Source organism: Anarhichas minor, unplaced genomic scaffold (genome assembly GCF_050575085.1).
Source record: "Anarhichas minor isolate MPS153535 unplaced genomic scaffold, ASM5057508v1 ptg000058l, whole genome shotgun sequence".
NCBI classification, from domain to species: Eukaryota; Metazoa; Chordata; class Actinopteri; order Perciformes; family Anarhichadidae; genus Anarhichas; species Anarhichas minor.
In genome coordinates, this window is record NW_027466504.1 from 4,376,311 (window position 1) to 4,397,640 (window position 21,330).

Genomic DNA, 21,330 nt, shown 5'->3' on the forward strand with positions numbered 1-21,330 from the left:
CAGGGTTATAAAATTCTCAGCTTTAATCAGTTCAAAAAGTTCACAACAAATGGAACACCTTGAGAAGGGGAATTTGCCATTAGAGATTGGGTGCTTATTTGCATTTATACATTCTTTTCCTAATTAAACCTAATTTCCTAATTTGCTCTCCGGCCAGAAAAAAAAAAAAAAAAAAAAAAAATAACCTTTTGTTTTATTCGGACTGAACTCAAACAAGGTACAACTGAAATAAAATGCAAAAATACAAAATGAAATGTAAACCCAGTTTTATTGGTTTTCACTTTGCTCTAAAGGTAGCGTCTTGGAGCACTGCCGCCTGGTAAACAATCTAAATTAGTACAATTCAAAAAATCTCAAAAGCCATCTGAGTTAAACAGGAGTTGTTATAAAGATGCAACCAACTAAGAACCCATAAATACCTCCGCCACTTCCTTAAAACATCCCGTTGATGAAGGCTCACACATGAGCAACAATCCTCTTAGAGGAAAACAAAACGCTGATGTCGACTCGGCGACAGCACACACGCACACACACCCACAACAAAAAAGAAACAATAGAATAAAAAGAAAAGAAAAAAGAAATGTTCCCATGGTATTAAAGATGCTATACAATTGGGATGATATGCACATATTTCGGTTTTGCTTTCCCTAAAAAGAAAAAACCTGCCGGCAGCAGTCACACACGAGCGGGACTCGTGAGCGGCCGATGCCGACACGCGGAGCCGCATCTCACCGCCTTCATTCATTAATCCTTTAGATTCACATTCTCCCACGATGCAGTGGGGCACCGGATGGCGCGTCCGCCACTGAAAGACCACTTCCTGTCCGTCACACCACGGGTCCATAATCCTGCTCAGACTGTATATATATATAATGTATTTATATATAAACAGATATATCAGAAAAAGGGAAGAGCTGGGGTAAAGAAAAAAAGAAAAGAACGTGGGAGGTCGAGGGAACAGAAGGAAAATAAGATGGTTAAGTCTAATCGTTAGAACCTCATCATGCAGGTCTTGGGATGGACCGACAAAACGGAAGCTTCGAGTAACAGTTCTGGAAAGATATTACACAAAAAAGTCTCCATAGAAAACGCAGATTATGTAAAAAGGGCCACAGGGTGACGCGGTAATCATGTACACGTTGTTGGCATTGTTTTGGTCAACAAACATCCGGTGGGACGGCCCGCGGCCTCCCGCCACACTCAAGTGCCTCTCTTGGGTTCCGTTGTGTTTGCTGTGGTTAGGGTTGATTTGTTTGTTTGGACTACTGTACAGTCTGGCGGCGCCCCGGCTCAGTCACACATCTCCTCGGGGATCTCGTGCGGGTTGAGGATGCCCGGGACGGACATCTGGATCTTGTGTTTCTCCTCCTGGGCCTGACGGAGCGACGCCTCCCTCTCCTCCAGGAACAGGTCTGAGGTGTCCTCGCCGGCAAACTCCTAGAACGGCAGAACAAGCAGACGCTGCGGTTAGCTCTCAGAACGCCGGACTACAGTACACCGCCATGGATGCATCCTCTATCCACTGATCCTAGAGCAGGATCCAACTAACGACTACTTATATTCATCAATTCACTTTACATTTAACTGATTGTTCTCTTTTAGTTTAAACTTAATCCTTCGACAACCAGTCAAGTTGCAACTTTCCGGACTCCGAGGTGACATTAAAGTGTCCAAAACACAAATCTATTTCATTTACAAAGATTTAAACCAGTGAAAACAAGCAGCAAACAGTGAATGTTTAGCATTTTCACACAATAAATGACTAAATAAAGGACGAACTGCTTATTAAAATTGTTGACAATAATTCGGATACCAGTGTTTCATTGATAAGCTGTCGATGTCTCACTGTGTGGAAGAGACCATCGTTCTGTTATTTGTGAGGCAGCATCAGGCTCGACTTACACACAGCTTTGTGAACTTTTTACAACAAAAATGTAACAAATGAATACAAATAGATATAAATGTATATCCGACAACACTGAAACCCGATCCAGCGATTTGAGTCAGTATTGGATCTCTACGCATAAGCGATTAACTATCCTTATTACGTCTCAAAGCTCAGTTTTAGCACTAATTTAAAAAAATTATAGGCGGGAAAATAACCACAGAAAAAAATCCATGGAGCCTGACAGCTGAAAAACCACATCAGTCGCCATCATACACCGTTTTATTCCAGCGACACGCTGACACAGCCGCACACCTTCAGTCTACTTAGCAGAACAACCTGAAATATGTTATTTCTGGAATCGGCAGCCGAGCAGCTCGCCATGTGGAGCCCGATAACCTCTGTGAGCAGAGACAAAGACGGAGGCATGCAGGGCCTTGTTCTGTTTAGTTCAGCTCATCAGCAAACAAAACACACATGACATATATCCCATTAAATCAGCACCAAGTGTAACTGCTGGTGTTCGTCTCTGTGGTGACACCTAGAGTAGCGGATGCCGTCCAAAGCGACTCACGAATGAGCACGTTGAGCTCACCTTTATCTGCACGAGGAAGTCCCGAAGGTGCTCCTTGAAGGCAGGAATATCCTGGTTTAAGCTGAACAGCCCGGTGACAAACACCTTCACCTGAGCACTGATACACACACACACACAGGGATGTTAATGAAAAGTGTTTGACCACAGCAGAGATTGTGTGTGTGTGTGGGTCGCTGTACTCACTCTTGTAGGTGAGGGAAGGCGGTCTTGAGCAGGTTGGCCACGTACTCCTGGATGAAGCCCTGGTTGTTGGTGGGGCTGGACGGGTTCAGCACCGTGGTGATCTTCCCCTCCTCCACCAGGTTGAACATGTAGGCCAGGATGGAGGCGTGCATCGTCAGGCCTGCAGGGCACACACACACACACTCTATTACTGAAGGAACTTCATTTAAACATCATATCACACACATGAAGTTAAGTTTCTACGCCAGAAACAAATGCCGTTTTTCTTTTGCTGCTCGGAAGAAATGAATTCAAGTGACTGATTGTGGTGATGTTTTATCTTTGCGTGCTAGATGCAGTATTTCACGCTTCGTAACGATTTATCTCTGATTGGGGTTCCGCACACATCTTTGCTGTCTGAATGAGAGCGCTGCTTTGTCCTCTTTATAGATCTGTAGAATGCAACACTGGTACATATTTCTGTATGCGGCCATATTACATCAACTGCCTCCTTATTTCTGCTGACGTTAACAACCATCAGTAGATAATGCAGACAAATTATATTCATTATTCCTGGAACCTGCATCGTTTTTGGTGAAAGTGCTTTTAAAGTTCCTGGTGTGAGCTGCACTTGAAGATGGATTATTTTATCATTATTGAATCATTTGAGCACTGAAGGAAAATCATTTGACCGTTACAATTTGCTTTAAATCCGTCGTCTCTTTTATGTGAAGTTTTTTTGTTATTTTTGTAACTTCTGTTTGTGTCGCTTATCTGTGTTTTTATTATGCGCTTGTGTGGAACTTTTACGCTGCCATCTTGTAAATCCAAATCTCAATGGGATCATCCCGGCTAAATAAAGGTTAATCCTTAAAAGAGAGCGTTCAGGTCTCCCCACAGCTCATGCCTGTGTGTGTGTGTGTGTGTGTGTGTGTGGACTCACCAGCAGTATGCGATGTGTCGGTGACCACAGAGAAGATGTGTTGCAGGATATCGCAGAAGTACGTCTGGTAGAAGCTCTGCGCGGCGGCTTCCTCCTGGGCCACGTTCTGCAGCAGCGTGTAGAGAATCTGCAGACCTGGACGAGCACAAACACGAGAGCTTCCTCACATCACGGCCTAACAAAAGGAGCATTAAACCCGTACACTGCTGCAGCAGAGGGCAAACTTCATCTCAAGTCATAATTATGAGAAGAAAAAAAAGTCAAAGTGATGAGAAACTCAAAACTACGAGATGAAAAAGCCATACTTATGATATAAAATCATAATTATGAGATAAAAAGTTGAAATTAAGACAGAGAAAGTCATAAATATGAGTCAAAATGATGTGATACAAAGTCAAAAATGATGACAGGCGGAAATGGGCTTTCATAGCTTTTAAACAAATAGATTTTATCGTTTGATACATTCTGTCCTCCCGACATGATACAACACAACACCTGGATTGTTATATAACATTTAGTATTCATGCTCCAGGCACTATATGAGCTCAATGTGAACATGAAATATGTATGTGTGTGTGTGTGTGCAGCCCTACCAGTATCAGCCACGTTCCTCATGGTGTGTTTGAAGGCCCAGATGATGGAGTCCAGCACCAGCTTGAACTGGGCGGGGGGGATGGCGAGGAACGCGGGGAAGCAGTGAGAGTTCACCGCTTGCAGTAAGTAGAAGAAGTGAGTCCTGTGCTCGGGGAACTCCTCGAAGTTCTAGCAGAAAAATAACAAGTTGTTCAGCACTTGTTCCTCACATGTTGCTCTAAAAGAACATTTGCATTAAATAACTGCAGTCAAATATGAATAATATTGTCACACTTGCACAGAGTTACATTTCTTGAAACAACATTGGTCCTATCAATGATACACTAAGAAAGTTAACCCTTGAATGCCAGTTTGTTTACAACACAGAATTATATAATAATATAGTAGAACATAATAGAATGCAGGATTTTATGCTGGTAGCGGGATCTGGTAGCCAGTGATTGAAAACTTAAAAAGCCAAAAAAGTCCCTAGTGCAGCACGAGGGTTAACTCCTAATATATAACTCTTTATATAACACAGTCTGTTGTTGTTTACAAGCCTGAACTTGCACTTCGGGAAACTTTTCTTTCATGTGAAGTATCACCTGTTAGACACGGCTTTCCACTTTCAGACAGTCTGACTGTACCAAGTATAACTTAATACATATTTTAGATGCACACAGTAGGTTCAAGGGTGGGTTGCTAAAAAGGGAAAAGCAATAATTGCCCCGGGGTCCAAAGCACATTGTGGCCCCGGGCTCCCCTAGTGGAGGAATCCGGCCCTGAATAGGTGAGCTTTTTATTTCTAACATGAAAAATAAAGCATGGGATCGTTCTCTGCAGGCTCGGACTGGTTCGCCTCCAACGAGCAGTTGAGTAACATGAATGACTGACAATTTCTCAACCTGCAACTTATTCTATAATTAATAGTTTATCATGGTTCCATACAAATATCAGATATCCTCTGTCTAGGTTTTTCTGAAAGTTGAAAGCCAAGACTGGAACCTCTGACCGAGAACGACTGAACTTCAAATGCCCTTTACTTTGAGACTCCGATATATGTAGACATGAAATACATTTGATTTTCTCAAATGGTTCACTGATAAAATGACTACAAACATGATTGAGGATTTCACAAAGGCCAATGCGTTATTTAGATGCTTTAGAAACCGGAGGTCTTAAAATAAATGTATTACTTGACTTGTTTTTTGTACAAAGGCATTATAGTAATGCATGAATAAGAGTCAACAGTTCATTACAATCCCTCCTCTGCATTGTGGAGGTTGGTTTATGGCGTTGCCCTCTTTGCTTCTTCACAACACATTTTGTTCGTACACATCAATCAAAACTTTCAATTAGCAAAACCCACGAATCCTCCAGTGAACCAGAAACCAACCGAGCTGTGACCGGTTGATCTCACCTTGTTGATCATGTTGAGGGTGCACTCGAAGACGGCATCAAAGATCTGGGGGATCTCGCTGGTGATGTGTCCCCCCAGCTTGTTGACGATGGTCGCCATGGTGCTGAGGACCTCGGGCTCGCGGGCGGCGGGGACGTTGCGTTGATAGTCGATGAGGACGGCGTCCAGCAGCGGCGGGACAAAGTTCTCCCCGACCTGAGAAACAACAGCAGGGATCAGCAGAGAGCAACACGGCAACAACGGAGGCAGAACGGGAGCCTCCACCTGCAGAGTGAGACCTTAGACCTGGGAATGAGTCAGCATGTTTGCACTTCCTGTTCCCTAGTCTCAAGGTCAATTTGTTTTGTTAATGAGTTTTTGGTTAGATGTCTAAATTAAGGTCTTTGGTTAAAACAAGCTGAAAAGAGGAGGAGGGATGCTGTATACGTCTCTGGTAGGGCAGTGACCTGTCAATCACAAGGTAGCCCCGCCCTAAAGCATAGCCTGCTTTATGGTCTGTTTGACTCCAAATGGACCATAATTTACTAAATGAACATCATGCTGTATTGAAGAAGACTTGAAACTAGAGATTGAGACCATAAACTCATGTTTACAATGTTTAATGAGAAGTAGAGTACATTTTTCTTTTCAATTAAATTCTATTTGTATGTACATTTTATACTGGAATTTGAATTCCTGTTTATTTTGAAGATTTTCTACCAAGTTGCTGGTGTACAATTTATTTAATGATAAATAGCAACGTGTTACATTTTGTCTTCCATAGTTAGGGAAGCAATGTTTAAGTCAAGGCTGATGTTGCCTTAACATAACTTCCACACAGTGAAGCTTACAGCTTATTAATGAAACACTGGTATCAGATCGGTACCCAAAGCTGGAGCATCCCTAGTTTGTGAAAATGATCTTGCAGAACATAAACGTTTGTTTGCCACAGAGCTTATGTTCTGTTGTACTGCAGAACCAGTACGGTGCCAACTCCGGGGTTGGCCTACAAAGATGCGTCTTCCCTGTAGCACTCTACAAAGACGGGCACTGTAGAGTTCTAAAAAGACTCACTTTTGAAAGGTGCAGCTATAATTTTTCTTTTTTTAATAAACTCTGACACTCGATGGATGTTATTGTGATGCAGATTAAAACGCGGTTGAGGGCACAAACATCCAAGTCTGCCACGAGGAAATGAAATCTTTGCGTTTGATCCAAAAATACCAACTGGATTAGTTCCACTGCCACAGAGTGTGCAGCATCTCCTGAGGACACGACAGTAAAACTATAGCGCTGCCGCTAGCTCATTAAAGCACGTTCAGAACGCTGCATTTCTTTTTGTGAGTTTAGAGTGGCTGAGGCTTTCAGAGGGATTCCTCACCATCTGTGGGTCGTTTGATCGGCTGACCCAGCCTGAGATCAGTTTCAGCGTCTCTCGTTTCACCGTTCTCATACTCCGGATCAGGGGCTGCTTCGTCACCATCTCACCTGCAACGCAAAAGAGGAGACACACATTGAAAGGTTTCACATGAGGAAGGGCGTAAAGAGAGGGGGGGGGGGGGGGGGGGGTACCACAAAGCATTTCCTGACCTGTGCGTCAGATAAATGCTGACTGGTGGAGCAGTGAAGGATCCACAGGAGCGGGTTTGTGTGGCAGTGGATCTCTGGCTGTGCTAAGCCATGACAGCATTTAGGCTATTGTAGGCAATGTTAGAAATCATTGAGCAAGACCGCTTCAAGGCACTATTACGGCCTTTACACACAGTGATGTGAATTGGGGACACGTGCCCAATAACAGGTTTGAATAGATTTGGCCAGGACTACCAGGATCCTACTGACCCATAGCAGAGTCTGAGCCAAACTGTTGTATAGCCTGAGCTACTGTAAGCTGCTTCATTCACTTTCCTTTTAGTAAAATGCTCTGATTGAATCCCCTCTGGTATACAGTTAGGCAGTGTACATGTCTAGGGCTTTTATTGTGAAATATGTCTAGGGCTTTTATTGTGAAAGGTAAATAAATAAGGAGTGGATCTGGTCTGACTAGTTTTGTCAAGGTTGAAAGAAGAAATAAAGTTTGCAGTCTTGATTTGGAAATATCTGAAAATTGAAAAATGATAAATAATACTGCTTTTTTGTAGCATAATATTCACGTTCTGTGTGAAAGTACTCATGACAACAAACGAAAACAATTGAAAAACGTTTTGAAGATTTTTTTGCATCAATGTGATGAATTTTCTAGATTTGTCATCAGGTATATAATTCAATGGATCATCTCTCCATCTTGTTACTTAATCTATACATTGTTTCTCAAAGGAACAGAAAACACTGTTCTGCACTCAGTGTCCGATAAAGACGAATCAAAGTCAAGCAGACGTTATCCTGATGCAAGCGCAGAGATCCTTGATGCTTGATCATCGCTGGCAGACCTCATACGTTCAGTCGACTCACAATCAAGCACAGAAAGACTCAGAGATGAGTCACCAAAACAGGCGCATGCAAGAAAAAAAAAAAAAAAGGAGGATGCAGTATTGCCAACCTGCAAACCAAAATGCCACCACCGAATGACAAAATACTAAAATGCAACAGCGTGACAAGAACATGAGTAAAGGCTAGAATATGTTTTTTTTAGCACCAAAAAAGCATTTAGTTATGTTTCAAACCCTGCAACACACAGACTGGGCTGGATTTACACAAAGTACACACTCTTCAGTGTACTGCATCATCTAAAAACACGTATAAAAACCTTGCTTTTGTCTCACTAAGAAGACATTTTACTGCTGCGTGGTATTTACTGACGCAGGCTGTAATGAGTGAAATGCAGAGGAGGAAAGTAACTAAGAGCGTCTGTATCCACAGTCGATCATCTGCTGAGTGTTTGTTTCTCAGCAGTTACGTTCTAATGACAATCAGAGAATAACTTTCTCTCATCCTCCTTTTTCACTGCTCCCCCTCTCAGCTCGCTCACGTGACCTCTTTAAATGAGTTTCACTTTTAATGTCGTCAAACAAAGACAAATGCTCTCCTCTCGCCCTGAATCGATAATAGAACACTTCCTTATTTTATGAATGAAGCGGTACATGAGTGTGTGTGTGTGACCAATCAGTGACGGCCATCCCTGCAAACCACACCCCTCAGGTTCCCGGACTATAGAGAGAAGGACCCGAGCCTAATGTCCCCAGAACTGGATTTTGAGTTCCTCAATAGGTTTCTAGTCCACGTGGAGACTTCCTGGGGTTAAAAAGGGGTTCAGTGACTAATAGGTAATAACTAATAAGTATTGAGCACCTAGTGTCGCACAATGAGAAGTCTCGCGAGAGAGTTAGGCCTCATTCCACCTCGTTGAAATCAGATAAATGTTCAGCCACGAGAAATGGTAGAGCTACGCTTTCTGTACTCAAACACAAGAAACTGACAGCTCCAACGTTGTCGTCAGGCAACAAGACTTGGTAAGACAAAAAACTGTTTTACTTCACTTTTTGATCACGTCTCTAGAGAGACTTTTGCATAATGTTGTCAGACACTTATAATAACTGTTAGTGGCAAAAGAAAAGCACTTTTAGTAGACATCCATTGACGGTGCAGAATTGTCTGGAACAATTACACAGCAGCCCGTTCCGTGGCTGCTGCAGCGCTCTCCTTTAATACCGGACCAATTTAAAGAGGGTCCAGGTTGAAAAGTGCCACGGTTAGCCTTTACGGTCATTCATGTGACATCATGGCGTGAAAAACAACGAGATGAACCCACAGACGTGTGATCGGCATGGTGACAAACACACACCTCCCTTACCATTTGTCTGAATGGCAGCAGAGATGTTCTCGCTGAGGCACTTGTAGACGTTGAGCATGTCCAGGTAAATCCGGCCCAGCTGGATGACGAAGGGGTGTCCCACTGCCTTGCAGGCTCGGACGTTGGTCTTCAGGATGCTGCCCAGCTGCTTCACCGTCTCCGGGTCCTTCAAGATGTCCACGTTCTGAGGGGGGGGGGGGGGGGGCAGAGAGACGGGCAGCAGCAGAGGGACCGGATTAACACACGTATAGACTGGTAAATTGGGTAAACGTCTGCAGTATGTGGTAGTACACCGGGCTCTTACCTTGGTGGCCTGCTGGATGATGCTGTCCCACACTTGGTTGGGCAGCAGCATGTATTTTTCTATCAGGTGCTCTTGAACAGCCTGATCTGTCTGGGCGCCAATCATATAACCTACTGCCTCATAGAACGTGTGCACCTGGACACAAACAGACAAATAAGAGAAATCATTTTCAGAAAGAATTGTGGGTCTGGGTCTCTCTCTCTCTCTCTCTCTCTGTCTCTCTGTCTGTCTGTGTATTTGCTGACCTGCTGAGGTTGCAGGTCACAGATGATGGTGTTGATGTTGTTGAGGATCTCATCGATGAAGGGCATCACCTCGCCCACCTGCACCTGGATGAAGTGGCGCCGGCACTTCTGGGCGATCTTGATAAACGTGTCACAGGCCATGTCCTGAACACCGTCGTGGGTCTCTGATGAAGGACGATATTAAGTCAAGAGGCATCCAAATTGACAAAATATGATATTTATAGATCCAACATTTTTAAACCAAATGCATTTCGCTTTTTCAAAACCGTCTCTCACCGTGCATGAACTCAAAGAGTTTGTTGACGACGGTTTTGAGGAACTTCCAGTGGGCTCTGAGAAAGCGTGGATACTGGCCGACGATGTACATGATGTTGGAGGCTATGATGGCCTTGTTGTCCTTTCCTCTCTTCTGCTCACACAGACCCAGCAGATCCTGAGACACACAAGGGTTTTCAGAATCAGACACAAAACCTAGGGGGGGGGCAATGTTTAGTGTTTTATAAAACGGTGGCTTCAAAAATCAAACGACCTGACCAAAAAGGGAATCTATTATTGACATTGTTGACTTATAATTCAAATCGTCATTTTTTAGCAGTATCCAATTTAGGAATTATACCGACGGCTCGACAGTAAGGATTGCCCAGGTCGCCACTGGCAACCATCTTGAGGAACTGGCAACCAATTCTTGGCCTGTGTTTTTTTTTTACGTATAAATGTAGGGACAGCCAACAGCAAAACCTGCATCCCCAAAATAAATCTATTTTTCATATTTGTTGCATTAGTGATGTTGAAATATTGCTGTTACAGTCAGAACCAGAACCAGTCGAGGCTGCGTGAGCATTGGTGCGTTTACTCGCGTGAGCAGAGGCAGGAAACAACGATTCAGCAAATTGATTCAACTGAGAAAGAACCAGATGAAGCCGAACGAAAAACAAAACAGAGATTTTTGGGAGGCAAAGTATCGCAGCATCTTTGAGCTGGATAGAAAATTATACTGCAAAGCATGTACAACATGCACATGACATGTATGCATGTCCCATTTTCTTCAATATAATTACTCAAAATATCAGGTGACTAAAAATGGCAATCGTATTTTCTGTTTCAGCAACCAAAAGCTGATGCCTGGTTGCCTTTTAAAAGCGTAACTTGTGCAACAACTAGCACGTTGGTCCTCTTATGAAACAAGTTTTTTTTTTGTTCATACCTTGATGACAGTGACCAGGAACCTCTTCTCGTCCTCCTCGTGCATGGCCCCGCTGATGGAGCCGATGGCCCAGCACAACGTGTTGAGGTTCTTCCAGGACCACTCGGTGCCGTTCACCTGGTTGTGAAGCTTTTCCGTCATTATGCGTTCTGTGTCGGCGTAGTCCAAGTGAGTCAGGTACACTGCAGGGTGGCGGAGGACAAAGGACATCTGTACTATGAGTATGTGTACAATGTACGGTGGACTTACAGCCAAAAGGACATCCCTGTTCAGTTGAGAACAAGGACAAAAACTATTATTCTCTGACACTGGAGTCAAACTCCACACAGAAAAAGCCCCAGATGTATGTGGGAAGCTTCATTATCAATGACAAAGTTACAAATGGATGTATGAATAAGAAGCCATATGGAAATCCTATCAGTCTTTGTGGCTGTGATGATTTAAAAACTGCATTTGTTGAGAAAAACAACGCTGAAGGCCGTGGAGTCTTATCACTGAGTCGTACCGAGGGTTTCCCTCATGTTCTTGTAGAGGTTGATGGAGTCGGTGTCCTTCATGAACTCTCGGACCACTTCTCCCTGGTCATTCTCCACCACCAGCACCTCCTCCGGCTTGGCCATCCGACTCACCATGAGCAGACGCACCTGTCGCAAGAGATAAACACCTGTCAGCATGTACACACAGCAGAGAGAGTCTCATGGCTTAATACTCCAGGGCAGGGTGATATGGAGGAAATCAAATATCATGATTTTCTTTTGACCAAATACCTCGATGTCCATATTGTCGGAGCTAACAATGACCAAGTGGGTAAAGGCAAACAATAGAGAGCTGCATGGATGACGTATTTCTGTAGGCCAAACAGGAAGTTAGCATCGCACTGGTTCCCTTGACAAAAAGCATATGGGATTTTTCTATTAGAATTTGGATTATAGCTCTGCGGCAAACAAACGTTTATGATACTTCAGAAAGAGCATCTTCACAAATGAACACCACTTTTAAAATGTTTGAAAGTGTAAATGCCGTCTTAAAAAGTAAAAAGCAAACGGCTATGATCGAACCACACGACGGTCACATGATTTCACGTCACCACGACTAAGCTAAAGGCGGACGAGGCGGCATTATGATGTTTTGTAGTCCGATTAAGCCACCTGGCAGCAACCGCCTTTTTAAAGACACGTTAAATCTTCGAGGGGTATTTACTGACCTATTTTATGTCGTAGAACAAAACGTTAAACATCTCTTCAGCTTGACCACGGATCTTATTTCAGGCATCTAACCAAAAACCCATTCAAATAACTCATAAACTTGAGACGAGGGAATCAGAAGTGCAAAAATGCTGACTCATGTCCAGGATTTAGGACTCATTCCTGCAGCACTCTACAGAACAGCTTGAATATGTGTAAGTTCAGAAAGAAACAGGAAATGACACCTATGCCATATCATAATATCATTATATCGGCCAGGCCTAATAACCATGCACCACACACTGCTATGGAATGGAAAATATTATCAACAAAGAGACTGTTGTTATTTTTGCTTTAGTGGCTGCTGATTTTCAGTAACGCTGTAACTAGCAAATCTTTTGGCAGCAGTTTGGCAGCCACCTGTTGCTTGACCAGTGCCAACTGATTCTAGTATGACTACCAGCTACGACTCTACTGAAACCCTTCTGCACCCCTAAACTCTTCACTGCTTCCAAGTAAGAAAAGGTTCTTAAAAGAAACAAAACTACAGCAGTGCAAATTCAAAATACTTGGATGTTGAGTTTGTCAGCTTATCGCCATGTTGTTGATATCCTAAAAATGCATTGATTACTCATATCAACGCCACGTTAAAAAGGGACAATGAAGGCTATAGGTGATAAGCAGTGAGCTGTGTGTGTGTGTGTGTTACCTTGGACAGTACGGGCAGGTAGAGCTGTCTGCGTGGTGGAACGTCAAAGTGCTGGTTTCCAGAGAGCAGCGGGGACGTGGACGTAGAGAAGGGACTCTCTCTGTAGAGCTCAGCAGCCAAGTGGTTCCAATACTCCAGACAAATTTTGAAGATCTCCGTCTCCTCCACCTCGGACACCAGCAGCATGTAGTGGAGGGCCTGGGGGGGGGAGGAGCAAGGGAGCAATGTGACAATTATCTAAATGGGACTCCCTTTTTGTTGGACGGACACATCCGTACATTTCCTCCCGCCCGTCACACCCCTAACTGACGGCATCCTCTCGTACCTCCATTAACGTTTCTCTGAGGTTGAGCCGCTTCTCAATGAGCTGCCCGTGCTCTTTGAGGAAAGTGCAGAGGAACAGACTGAGGTTCTGGATGAAGTTCTGCTCGTCGTCTTTCCCATTGGCGTAGGCCAGCCGGATGTTGGTGTTCAGGGGCAGCATCTGCGCGGACGTGGAGAACACGGAGATCTCGGTTAGTATGTGTACGACGACGACGAACGGGAATCTGGGAATGTGAGCTCAACCCACCTGTTTGAGCTGACACATGGTCAGGGTGAAGAGCGTGACGAACTGCTCCTCGTACTGGCTGACGCTCACACCGGCGATCTCGGTGAGGCACTTCAGTGTCACGTTGCGAAACATGGGCACGTTCAAGAACTGCAAACAGTGGAAGCGGATGTTTAGTTGACGACTAGACAGACACCTAAAAGAATCAATATCAGTTTAAGCGTATGCTTACTATAGAACACTGACTATAGAGAAGCACCTCATAAATCCCCAATTCAAAACACATGAACTATCCTTTAAGATGTGTGTGTGTAACTAGCAATAATTTGGAGTGTTTTTACGCTTGCTTAACAATTCGATGGTTCAGAATCCCAACAATTCCAAGTCAACGTTGTTGTGCGACGCCGCGTGCATCCGTGTACACACCTTATACACCAATGTGCTGATCAGTTTGGTTTCAAAGATGTACCCCAGAGGAATCCAGTTGAGAAAACGTAGGAGGGTCTCCAGAGTGGCGTGGACCAGTGGGGCATTCTGGGAGTTTTCCTACGGTGCGACCAATGAGACGACAAACATGCTGAAGGACAAACCCTGTTGTGTGTGTGACCAACGATAAATGATTGCACAACAATGCCAAAAAAGAAAGAGATGAGGAGTCGCATACCATGACGAACTGGCAAAGCTGGAAAATCTGGGAGAATTCATTGCACATGCTGAAAGAAAAATAAGACACATTATGGAACGTACTGTATGGCCCTTTTTTTTACGCTGACAGAAATGTGCCAATCCTCTGTATCAAAGCACGACAGAACGTCTTCTTGACCGACGCATCAACAGTTGCACCCGTCAGACTCATGTGACACACGAAAGGCAAACACAACAGTGTGTAAAGCCACAGTCAAAGTTAGTGGTTGAGCTACTTACGCGTAACACTGTTTCAGCTATACAGGTGAGTTGCATGAGATGAACAGCTACAAACAGCTGTTGTATACGATATTAAACTGAATATCTTTGGGTTTTTGGACAAAACAAGATATAAATTTGGACTTTAAGAAACACTTTACTATTTTCCGATACTTTACAATTAATCAAACAATTAATCTAGATAATAATCGTCAGTTGCTGCCTTAGGTCATATCACAGTTGCTTACGCTGTGCGGCCAGGCAGAGCAAGTGAATCATTCATACTGTCTGAGCACAGTAGAGAGCACAACTGCTTGCAATTCAGGCAACAGGGAAATTGCAAATAGATTGCATAATACTTGTAGTAATACTGATTGATGTGTCAAATGTAGTGGAAATAAAAGAGGCAATAAGTGTCAATAAAAGGCAAAGATGCAGTGCACAGCAAAGGCCGTTTGTCTGCAAATCTGTTACAGATCACAGCTTTACATCATTGGATTAATTGCCAGCTGCGATATTTTCAAATGCCAACACCCTGAGATTATATTTCACGATGTTCTGAAAGTATTAGACTCTTAAATCTGGTAAAAAACAAAACAAACTATGAATTATCATATTTTGGTGGTACACTCAGACATTGATTTCACTGTTCCTTCCTCAACCCTTTCTACCATGAACACGATGGGGCTTCCGGAGGCGCGTGAAGACGCAGCATGCTGACCTGTCCTTTAGGTGCTTGGCCTTGACCTGGGTCATCTGGCCGCTGGAGAAATCGAAGACCTCCTCGCTGAGCAGCTTGAGAATGATCATATTGTTCTGACAAAGGCTCTCGCTGGTGCGACTTGCCCCGACAATGTCGCTGATGAAGGTGGGCCAGTGCTTGGGCCACTCCTGCTTCAGGATCTACGGACACAGGACACAGACACGGGTTACCGTTACACTGATCAGCTGGGCGATCTAGAGAATATCACCTTTGACCAAATACTACATTATAAACGAACACTGGTTCGCTTGACAAAAAAGGAAATGGAATTTTTCCGTTGCATTTCATATAATTTCATTCATCATTATTCTCTTACGCACGTGTTAACCACAGACCTTATTCTCCAGGCGTCTAACAAAAACCCGTTAAAAAACCCCATTGACTTCAAGACGAGGGAGCTGGGAAGTGCAGAAATGCTGACTCAGTAATGGGTTCAAGGACTCATTCCTGCAGCTCTCTGTAGACCAGCTAGAACAGTCTGGCAAGGTCAGAAGATGACATCACTTTACCGTAATGCAGCCTTTAAAACCAGGAAATGACATTTATGCCATATTACAATATCCAAAACATCTAGTCTCATATCATAATATCGATATATACTGTTCAGCCCTAGTTCAACGGTGACAGATTCCACTGCGACTAACATGTGATCTGAAAATGAGAAACGAAGGCGACGACTGCTGCTAAAAATAACGATCCGTCCTTTCAATCTCAAACCAGGCATGTGGCCCCCTTTCTCTGTTTGACTTTGATCATGCAGTAAAGTGTGTTAATGAAAGTCCCATGAACCAAAAGATAACCCCCCACACCACCGCAAACACTACATACATGTGCACAAACATGCCAAACAGCCTCCTGAGGACCCGTGTGGAATCTGGAGCTCTACATTCCCCGAGGGCCAAAGCGACGTTCGCTCTGCTGACGCAGGCAGTGACTCAAGTCTCACTGGCATTAATGCAAAGTCACTCGTGTGGCCGGCGAGCCATCCCTCGAGCGGATGTACAAACACACAACGAAGTGGAATCAAATTGTTAAACGTTCAGGAGCAAAGATTCACTAATCAGTCAGTGTGGTCGGATTATTCAGGATCAAAACCGTTCTGATACACGTCTCCCTGACTGTGGTCCACACTTCAGGGTTCCACACATTCCCGCTCTTTTCCAGGACAGTTCTAGTGATGATCTAGCTGCTATGACAGAAAGGAAATGCGCCATGCACTAAAAACATGCCGCTTTAAGAAAATCATCTCTTACATGCGTAGGTATTGTGACAAATCGATCGTAGAATAATGTAAACAGCACTATATTGTGACGCTGCTGCTGCAAAAGTTAAACATGTCTTACGTCACGGCTCATTTTAACGTAACAATGCAGCATTGCGTTTGAAGAGGCAATGCTAGCATAGCAGAAAAAAAGTACCAAAAAGAGAAAATGTTCCTGGACATAACTTTCAGGTGGCAGAATTATACGTTCGGAGGGGGTGCTGATAAATTAGGAGAATATTGAAATTATTTTTATAGGACATTTGACCCTTTTCTCTCATTTCCATGTGTTCTCAATGACTGGAAACTATTCTCCAGGATGCTTGGGAGGCCCGTAGTTTCTACAGCCCGGTGCTTACATGACTCAGCGCTTTCCTGGAGTAAGGATACAATCAACACCGTAAATACTGCCGCTCTTTCTCTCTTTAAGTTGATCCTCTTTTCAAGCGACAATTTATGAACCACCGGCTGTCTCGCCTCAGATATTCAGGAAAAATGAATATGTGGTTTTTAATAATGAACCATGAACTTAGCAGGCCTGGACAGTTTTAGAGTCAGATAGACTTATTAAGAGTGACATCTTCAGGTTAAAAAGTATCACTGCAAAACATAAGGCAGCAGAAAGATACCTAAACACACGAATCTAGAGCGCTGTGTTTCACATGCAGATGTGCTAAACTGTCCAACATTTAGAGGTAGTGTGTGTGGTGAAAAGATTATTTGTTAATCACTGGATTGCTGACTGCAGCTACAGATATTAATCCACAATCCACACCAATGAACATTAACATAAACCTACTGGTTTAGAGCCTTTAGTTTATGCATTACCTCCAGTGTCAGAGGGCTTCATCTGTTTTCTAGAAGTTATTAAAAATCATTCTGACTAAAAAACGTGCCTCTCTAGTTGGACCTCAGATGTGGTTCTGTACATCAGCTCTGTATCAGCCCGTGCCTCAGCACTCGTCGGTGGCTTTCGGTGGTCCTAGGCTAGAGCTGAGTTTCCTGCTCCGGTGGGCTCTGCTGCTGTCAGTGTGGATAACTTCATCGAAACCGTCATTTGTGCCGCTCGTCGATTTGCTCACATGCAACACTGTGGGTCTGGGAAACCGTTGTAGTGTCTTAACGGGAGCACAACAAGGCGGTTCTAACAGCTGGGGCTCCCATGATGGATTACATTAATGGTGATATAGGCGATACTGATTCTTTCTTTTTTGTAAATGCGGATGAATGTGATTTTGGTATCTTGTTTGCATTTTAGCAGCAAAAGAGGACCTAAGCTATAAAAACAGCTGATATGTGATTGTAAAAGTAGTTCTGAAGGTTATTGTCGTGAGGTTTGAAGGCTTACCTGAACAAGGATCATGTTCAACTTCCCGATGTACACCTTTTCTTTCTGAGAGTACAAACGGATACAGAAGTGAATGTTAGTCATACAGTTTGCGTTAAAAATGTAATTTAATTTAACAAAACCAAGGGTTAGAGGTCACAAACAGTTACGGGTGGTGTCGCTAGAAAGTAGATCCATAATGTTACGCTTTGTCATTAGGGAGTAATAATAATATAATACAACATAATAGTCTATTACACTGCAGCAAATGATGTGCCGTTTAGGATAACAGACCATTTAGAGACAGCCTGGTCAACTTGGTTGGTTCAATAATAGATAACCTGGGACCGATTGGGTTTTATGTGTTGTGCTTACTCAGCATCATTGAATACCAAAAGCCAAGTGGTGGTAGCAGTGAGAGATAGTCATTTCTATTTCTTCCATTCATCAGAGCAGACCCTGATCCACAGCTGAGCTCTGGTTACAAGCAAACATGTTTGTCTCCACTAACCGCTTCGTTTGCAAAGTTTCCTTTTCACTTTTCCTTTTTTGACATGTCAACACATATTTCAGTCTCTGTGCTCGTGTTCAGTAACAGTTCTGCTAATATTAGGTACTAAAGGGAAAGACACAGATTCAGCTATAACTTGAGTAAGGCGTGGCAACTCCACACACAAACAACCTGTGTCGTGATCCTACAGTTGGGTTAAACAGCAGAGTGAGAGCCAACCTAAGTGACACACGTTTGGCTTTTTACTGCAGCTGACTCCCAACAGTTTAGCGTGTGTGTGTGTTTAGTGCAGATAGCCAAGCGCTGCGATCTCTGGAAGACTAAATTGCTGTCGGTGCAGGTGGAACACGGCCGCAACGGTTCCCCGGTTCACCATCTTTGGTCTGGACGACCCGGCGCCATGGTTACCAGCATTACTCATGGCTGCTGTGATGTCACACCGACACGAAACAGAATGAGATCCACTCGGATTTGTTAATATGGCCGTCAATGTCAAATGCCAACAGAAGGACCATAGCTGATGTGGCAAGTTAAGCTTCAGCGCAGATAAGTGTAACCTTGACAACGAGTTTGTCCTATTCTTCTTAATTACTATCGAGGGTCACAGTACAGACATTTTAGATTGTTTGGGGAGAAAACCTAGATATCAACCGAAGATTTAATCAGAATAATAGGTCATTCTATTTTATTTATTGGCAGTATTTATTAAGTAGAACCCGTACAATTACCCCAAAAGTGATGTAATTTGAATTCACTCACCTCCACATTTGATGCATCGGATGAAGTCTTGATAATGAGACCGACAACATACTTTTTTATACCTGGCGAACACACAGAGATATCAGGAGGACACTGTGAGCATGCATAACAAGTGTTGCACATCTCGACATGAATCTGGACAATCTTACAAGTGTGCCCCCCCCACAATTCACATTCTTGGTAAACACAAAAGGATTTGGGCTGCAACTGCCTCTGAACTTCTACGGGGCAAACACTTTGGTCAGTTCAGTGGAAGTTAAACGTTTCCCCAGGTATCTTATAGACAGTCAAGATTGTCAACGTGAGCAGAGCATCTTCAAAAAAAAAAAAAAAAAAAAAAAGAGAAGAAGTTTTCATCTCCCTCGCATTTCTTACTAGACTGTGTCTGTGTTTCTAAAAAATGGTGTGCTGGGGTGTGGTGGGCGGAGCCGAGAACAAGGCAATACTCTGACACAAGGGGGGGAAAAGACATACTTGCCGGTCGCCCCTGCACTGGGTTTGCCACTTGAACAAAATTCAGGCATCTACGGTCAGAAGTAGGGAAGTCTTAGGTCAATAGAAAAAAAGTGAATTTTGAGCAAAATTATAGAAGAATGGAGGGAGGCAGAATCAACTGATTTACACATGGCTATTCAATTAATTGCATAATCATTGCTTTTTGCTCCAAACCAAATTTTCATCCCACTCTGTTTTCAGTATTTTTTTAAGATATCTCAAGCAGTAGTTTGTAACAAAGGACAATATGTTTTGTTGTGAAAACTAAGAAAACAGAGAACTGATGACTTAAAAAGGCAACAATTAGAGGCAGGGGAGGTCATCTTCACATTTTAACGTTAAAATTCTCATCCTGATAGCAGTCAACGAGTCAAAAGCTCGGACAAATAGAAAAGACACGATACCACTGGTATCTGTGGCTGTCCCACCACTGAAATAAGCCCGTCCAATCATTTCATTCGGCCCGAATGTAACGATTGGACGGAATACCTTTGTGTTAATATACCGTATTCTGCCTGTGCTCTCATTGCTCATCACCGGAGTCTTCTACAAACTGCTAGCTTGACGGCTGTAAGTGCTAGCAATAGCCATGTTTCTTCGTTTACGTTCATGATGATCGTTTTGGGGGCGTGGCTTTGGAGGGAGGCCTTAAAGAGACGGGTTGTCAGTGTTTCTCAGACTTTCGTGACAGAATTAGCAACTTTTGGAGCTAGTGCTGCTAGCTACTTTCATTGAAAAAGAGTTGGCAACACTGGGCTGGGTTTTTTCGGTTTCATAATTTTCTTTTAATCTAGCGTACTCTTGCTAGAACCTAAAGATTACCAACCCTGCCTTTAAAGTCTGAACATCTCTAAAAGTAGAACTTATCTGGTAAACAACTTCCCGTTCATGATAATTATGAATGAAAATCTGGAATGTTTCCCAAGACTTTAGATTAGAAGCCACTATGTGTAAGATTAGAAAATTCCTAACAATGGCAACTCCTAGCAGTAGTTCCCATAAAGACGCTGTGTCAGAGACTAATCCATGACCGTTCACGCTCTCTCTTACAGGGACAATAAGATGAATGTGCCGATAAAAAAAAACAAAAAAACACCGGGAATGTCTTAACTTCCTACAAACAAAGACATATGCAATCAGAGTCATTTCAAAGATACAAAAATGATTTAACATATTAGAAGCAACGTAAGACAGCACAGTAATATCTTCAAATACTTTAAAGATGCCCCATCAGATCTCACAAAGCTTTAAAAACCAGTGCTACGTGTTGCTCTTTTCTTTTTGTCGTTTCCTCTCTAAAGAAACCGCTACGGTGCAGAATCAAACCCGGCTCTCCGCTGCCAGAGCAGGCCAGTCGAGCAGAAAACAAACCGGCATGCTTAGCGGGGGAACACTCCTCGACTTGGCAACCGCACGTCACTGCAGCGCAAAAGGCACCGGGCGCTGACAGAGTTAAAAGATATTTTATGAATTGTACCACAGAAGTAGTTTTTTTTACCTTCACACTGATTCCTTGGGAGAATCTTCCATCTTGTTTTGATAACCGTTTCCAGAATCTGAAGAGCATAGTACTGGAACATGCCAGGAGAGGAGAAGCATTAGGACGACGCCATTATGACAAGACATTATTACTACTACATTATAACAGTATGAAGTGGACCAGCCTGTAATAACTTGCACTCTAAATTGAACTGGGCTGAACCACATCTTTCATGCAGATTTTCCCTTGTAGTTTTTTTTTTTTTTAATGTCTACAAGCAGCATTAAGCTG

At 43.3% G+C, this 21,330-nt stretch overlaps 1 protein-coding gene across 1 annotated transcript in view; it reads right to left on the reverse strand.

The window, feature by feature from the left end:
* The window catches only part of xpo1b (exportin 1 (CRM1 homolog, yeast) b), a 27,229-nt gene continuing 5,899 nt past the window's right edge, over positions 1-21,330 (reverse strand). The window contains exons 4-25 of the mRNA XM_076076837.1: positions 21,058-21,130; positions 19,065-19,126; positions 17,816-17,860; positions 15,165-15,346; positions 14,205-14,253; positions 13,967-14,086; positions 13,562-13,690; positions 13,316-13,474; positions 12,991-13,188; positions 11,603-11,741; positions 11,098-11,279; positions 10,170-10,326; positions 9,894-10,057; positions 9,649-9,783; positions 9,345-9,528; positions 6,939-7,045; positions 5,579-5,773; positions 4,179-4,347; positions 3,586-3,720; positions 2,664-2,823; positions 2,481-2,577; positions 1-1,437 (exon numbers count right to left, since the gene is read on the reverse strand). Of these exons, the coding sequence (XP_075932952.1) occupies positions 1,291-1,437; positions 2,481-2,577; positions 2,664-2,823; positions 3,586-3,720; positions 4,179-4,347; positions 5,579-5,773; positions 6,939-7,045; positions 9,345-9,528; positions 9,649-9,783; positions 9,894-10,057; positions 10,170-10,326; positions 11,098-11,279; positions 11,603-11,741; positions 12,991-13,188; positions 13,316-13,474; positions 13,562-13,690; positions 13,967-14,086; positions 14,205-14,253; positions 15,165-15,346; positions 17,816-17,860; positions 19,065-19,126; positions 21,058-21,130 (2,988 nt within the window). The 3' untranslated portion in view covers positions 1-1,290. The remainder of the gene's footprint in view (positions 1,438-2,480; positions 2,578-2,663; positions 2,824-3,585; positions 3,721-4,178; positions 4,348-5,578; positions 5,774-6,938; positions 7,046-9,344; positions 9,529-9,648; positions 9,784-9,893; positions 10,058-10,169; positions 10,327-11,097; positions 11,280-11,602; positions 11,742-12,990; positions 13,189-13,315; positions 13,475-13,561; positions 13,691-13,966; positions 14,087-14,204; positions 14,254-15,164; positions 15,347-17,815; positions 17,861-19,064; positions 19,127-21,057; positions 21,131-21,330) is intronic.